A 4,500-nucleotide genomic window follows, 5' to 3' on the forward strand; every position below is an offset into this window, starting at 1 on the left:
CTTGCCGCAGAGGGCCGCCTCGTGCAGCGCCGTGCCCGCCTTGGTTTGCCGGTTGATGTCGATGCCAGCCTGCAGCAGGAGCCTGCGGGCAGACAGCGGGGTCAGCGAGGCGGGGAAGGGTGGTGGGGGGGGACACCAGCCCTGCCCTCCCTGCCCACGGCACCCACCGGATGATGTCGATGTGGCCGTTCTTGGCGGCGAGGTGCAGGGGGCTGGTGCCGTTGGGGTCTGTGGCGTCCCCCGGTTTGGGCTCCAGCAGCGCCGCGCACATGTTGCTGTTCAGGAGCAGTTGGACCACCTGGCTCAGCAAACACAGACGGAGCAGGGCTGCAAGGGCGGCTCAGCCGCCTGCCGGGGCTGTGGGCCCCCCCAGCCCCTGCCTCCTCTCCCCCAGCAGCCAGGGATCCCCCACAGCGGTGGCACCGAGGGCCCCCCCGCCATCCCTCCCGGGGGCTGCCCTGTGTCCCTCCCCGGGCTGCTCCAGCACCCCAGGGACCCCGCCGTGCCCCCCCACCCCCTCCCCAGCTGCCTCTCGGGGGGGTCCCGGCGCTGCAAGGACTTACCCCGACCCGGCCAAACTCGCACGCCAGGTCCAGGGGCGTCTTCCCCGAATTGTCCATGATGCAGGGGTTGGACTGGTGCTGCAGGAGCATCTCCGACTGCGGAGGAGTGAGACCCCGACTCGGCGAGGGCAGGGGCAGGGAGGGGGGCACGGTCTCCCCACCGCCGCCGCGCCCCGCCGCCGGCCCCACCGTACCACGTCGTAGTGCCCGTGCTGTGCCGCCAGGTGCAGGGGGATCTGGCCCTCGTCCGACGGGATGTTCACCGAGGAACCCGCTTTCAGCACCATTTTCATGGGCTCCTTCTTGCCTTGCCAAGCCGCGTAGTGCAGGGGCCGCATGCCTGCGGGCGGGCAGGACGGGCACGCCGTGAGCCCCTTGGGCACGCCACCGCGCCTGGCCGGAGCCTGCGGAGGGGGGACACGGGGCGGGGGGGGCCACGGCCAGGACGCAGGGACTCGCCTTTGTTGTCCTTGATGTCCACCGCAGCCTGCGCCTCCAGCAGCAGCGAGATGAGCTCTGTGTTGCCGTTGAGCGCCGCATGGTGCAGAGCCGAGAACCTGGGGACCGGCTGCCGTGTCAGGGGTCCCACGTCCCCTCCGCAGCCCTGCCAGCCCCTGCCTAGCAGCACGGCCTCGAGCCTGCACCCGCCGCAGCACGCCAGGGCACCCTCTTTGCCTCTTGCAGCCCCCCCACATGCATGTGTCCCCGGGCAACCCCACCTCTACATCCCTCTGTGTGCACCCCGAGAAAGAGCTGCCGCACGAACCAGCCGTGGCCGAGCCAGGAGCCGGCCATGTCATGGCATGCAATGAGGGCCAGAGGGTGGGATGTGCCAGGGCAGATGCGGGTTTGCTCTCCAGCCCATCGCTTTTATTTAGCTTCCCCTGGGGCACTGCAGCCACAGGACAGACCCCCCCCAGCCTGCACGGTGGGATGCAGGGCTGGGGATGCTCTCGCAGAGCTGGGAGGAGGGGCTGGTGGGTCTGATCTGGGGATGCTGGAGCGAGATGGATGCAAATGAAACACTCCCTGGGGATGCTGAGATCCCATGGGGCTAGAGGCGATGGACAGGGAAGGCAAGGGGGGGGATCCCACTGAGGGTGGAGGGTGCCAGGGAGCTACCCTCCCCGCTGACCCGCTTCCCCCAGCCTGGCTCCAGCAGCACAACCATGGGTACCGGCACAGGGGCTTGGCAGTGGTGCCCCTGTCCGGTGCCGGGCTTTGTCATGGGGTGGGGAAAGCCCCCAGCCCCACACCCTGCTCTGCTTTCGCAGCACCCGGGACTGGCCAAACCAGGAGGCTCATTGCTGGGAAGCAGGCCAGGAGCTGACCTACTTGCTGCTCCCGGCAGCGGCATCCTCCACGCGGCTGCGCTCGTGCCTGCCACCCCGCTGCTCTGGGCCCCGGTCACACGCAGCGTCCCCATCCCGTCCCTGGGGCCACCCCGGTGTCACCGGAGCATGGGAATGGGCTGTGGACCCCAGCGGGACCTGGTGGCCCCCACAGCCACCCAGTGCTCGAGAGGCGGGCGGCAGGGCAGCAATCCCATCTGCTCCCCATCGCCGGGACCCCCAGCTGAGGGGGGACGCATCCCCTTTGGGGAACACGCTCCGGCCACCACATTCCCTGTGGAGCTGCCGCCTGCGATCCCCAGGCAGGGAGCAGCGATGTGAGCAGACAGCTCGTGCAGGAGGCCAATCCCCAACGTCTGCCTGGGAAATGTCAACATTTTCCGCTCCAGCACCCTGCTCAAATCCGCTCAAGATGGTGCAAATCGCAGCCCTCCCCCGGGCTGCCTCGGGGGCTTCCCCCGGCACGGCACGGCCAGCCGCAAAGGCCACGCGCTGTGCAGGGCACCGTCCCCCAGGCAAGTGCAGGACCATCAGCACGGTGCTCGCCCACGGCATCCACCAGCCCAGGAATCAGCAAGCACAGCAGAGATGGGGAAACTGAGGCACAGCACCGGGACTGGCTGAGCTGGCACAGCAGGCGGGTGGCAGAGCAGAGCACGCACCGGCTGCAGCCTGGGTCTGCCCTGCGCATTCCCAGGGTGGATCCTTTCCAGGAGCAGCGCTGGAGGCTGGAGGTTGCTCCCCTGTTGCAGGGCTGCTCCTACACCCACCAAGCTGGCCAGGAGCCGCAGGCGGTTGCAGACAGCACACGAGCTGCCTACAGCTCTCGACTGCCGTCCCAGCCCCGCCACGACGCACAGCCCTCCAGCGACCTGCCGGCTCTGGCAGCTGCTGCACGAGGTGGTCCGTGGGGTGATGCATCCCCTTGCCCTGCCCACATCGCACCCTCCAGCCCCTGTCCCGCACAGGCAGCGCCACGCACCCACCCCACCGCCGTGCACGCACGCTTGCTCGTGCACAGACACGCTTGCATGCACACGCACGCTCAGCAGCACATCCACATGCTTGCGTGCACCCGTGCACGCACACACGTGTACACCCGTGGGCTGGCAGAGCCCACGTACTGGCAGGTACCAGGGGATGCCCGCTGCCACCACCACCCCAGTGCCGGGCCCTGCTCAGGGGCGAGGATGAGGAGGGACCCAGGCTGCTGCGGCCACGTGTCCCCAGGGCATGCCCTCCCGTTCCTGACCCCATCTGGCCCCTCTGCTCACTGCCATTTCCATGGCCACAGCAGACCTGTCCCCAAGGGACCCAAGCGGCATCGCCCAGCCCCATGTCCTGCCACCCCGCTCAATGTGGGGGGGGCACAGGAGGTGGCTGCTGCCCAGCCCTGTAAGCATCACTGCCCACTGCCACCGCAGCCCCCCTCCTCCAACAGGGCTCCGGCTGCCTTCCTGCGCCGGCAGCCTCATTAGTGTGATTAGCGGGCAGTGAGCTTGCGGCCCCCTTCCCCGCTTCTCCCTGCCTGTCGGATGCCGGCTGCGAACCGGCACACCAGCGGCACAGCCCGGCAGGGGTCACGGTTTGCCCGGCCGGTGCCCCGCGGGGCTGCTCCCTGCACAGCACCTGCAGAGCTGCAGCAAGAGCTGGGAAAAGGCCGGCGAGACGTGGGGCACAGCTCTTCCTCTGCCTTTCAACCCTCGCCTCCCACCTCCTTTGATGCCCGCAGCTGCTACACGCAAGCCCACCGGCTCAGGGGTGCAGGCAGGGCTCAGGCACGCTGGCTAACAGGGGCGAGAACCTTTGCCCGTCTGGACCCCGGCAGCTCGACCGCATCATTCTGGAGAGCCCGGCGTGCCTGCACAGACACACAAGACTCCTGCTCGCTGCACCCTGTGCTGCACGTGTCCCCGAGCGCGCACACCCCTGCTCACGGCACCCCGCGGTACGCACACCCTTGCCCATGCACCCCACTGCATGCATGCCCAGGCACAGGGCTCCCACTCACCCGTCAGTGTCTTGGAAGTTGACGTTGACTTTCTTTGCCGATCCGAGGAGCTCTGGCAGGGAGAGAAGAGGACAGCACGTTAGAGGGGCGCGGGAGGTAGCTGGGGCAGGGACCCGGGGTGCACTGCGGCGGTGATGTGGCTGCACCTCCAGGTTTCCCTCCCCACCAAGGTTTCAGCTCCCTGCAGCTCTGCAGCCTGGGCCGGGGCACAGCACGGTGCCACGCGGGGCTGCCCCAGCCTGCGGGCAGCTGCGGGCAGGAGGGCTCGGGGTGGAGGGGTCCCCGCTGATGGCGGCAGAGCCCGGGGGCTTCCCCTGGCACCAAGGTCTCCGTCTGCCTGGGGTTGCTGTGGGTTTGCCTGGGGTTCCCTCCCGGGCTCCTTCGCCTCGCTGGGGCTCTGGCATGGCCCCGTGGAGCCCAGTGCTGCACCGAGCTGCTGGGCCTGGGTGCTTTGGCAAAGCAGGGAGCTCGGCGTGCTCCCCCTGTGCCCCAGCATGTCCCCTGCCCCCGCAGCCCCCTCACCCAGCACTGCCCCACTCCCAGTCCACGCTTGCCTGTGTGGGAAAATAAACCG

General features: G+C 69.0%; 1 protein-coding gene across 1 annotated transcript in view; it reads right to left on the reverse strand.

The window, feature by feature from the left end:
• Positions 1 to 3,970, reverse strand: part of CASKIN1 (CASK interacting protein 1) — a 15,930-nt gene extending 11,960 nt beyond the window's left edge. The window contains exons 1-6 of the mRNA XM_010570615.1: positions 3,927 to 3,970; positions 1,023 to 1,120; positions 758 to 903; positions 564 to 659; positions 168 to 298; positions 6 to 82 (exon numbers count right to left, since the gene is read on the reverse strand). Of these exons, the coding sequence (XP_010568917.1) occupies positions 6 to 82; positions 168 to 298; positions 564 to 659; positions 758 to 901 (448 nt within the window). The 5' untranslated portion in view covers positions 902 to 903; positions 1,023 to 1,120; positions 3,927 to 3,970. The remainder of the gene's footprint in view (positions 1 to 5; positions 83 to 167; positions 299 to 563; positions 660 to 757; positions 904 to 1,022; positions 1,121 to 3,926) is intronic.
• Positions 3,971 to 4,500: the final 530 nt, after the last annotated feature.

This window comes from Haliaeetus leucocephalus, unplaced genomic scaffold, assembly GCF_000737465.1.
Source record: "Haliaeetus leucocephalus isolate CR32 unplaced genomic scaffold, Haliaeetus_leucocephalus-4.0 Scaffold295, whole genome shotgun sequence".
NCBI lineage: Eukaryota > Metazoa > Chordata > Aves > Accipitriformes > Accipitridae > Haliaeetus > Haliaeetus leucocephalus.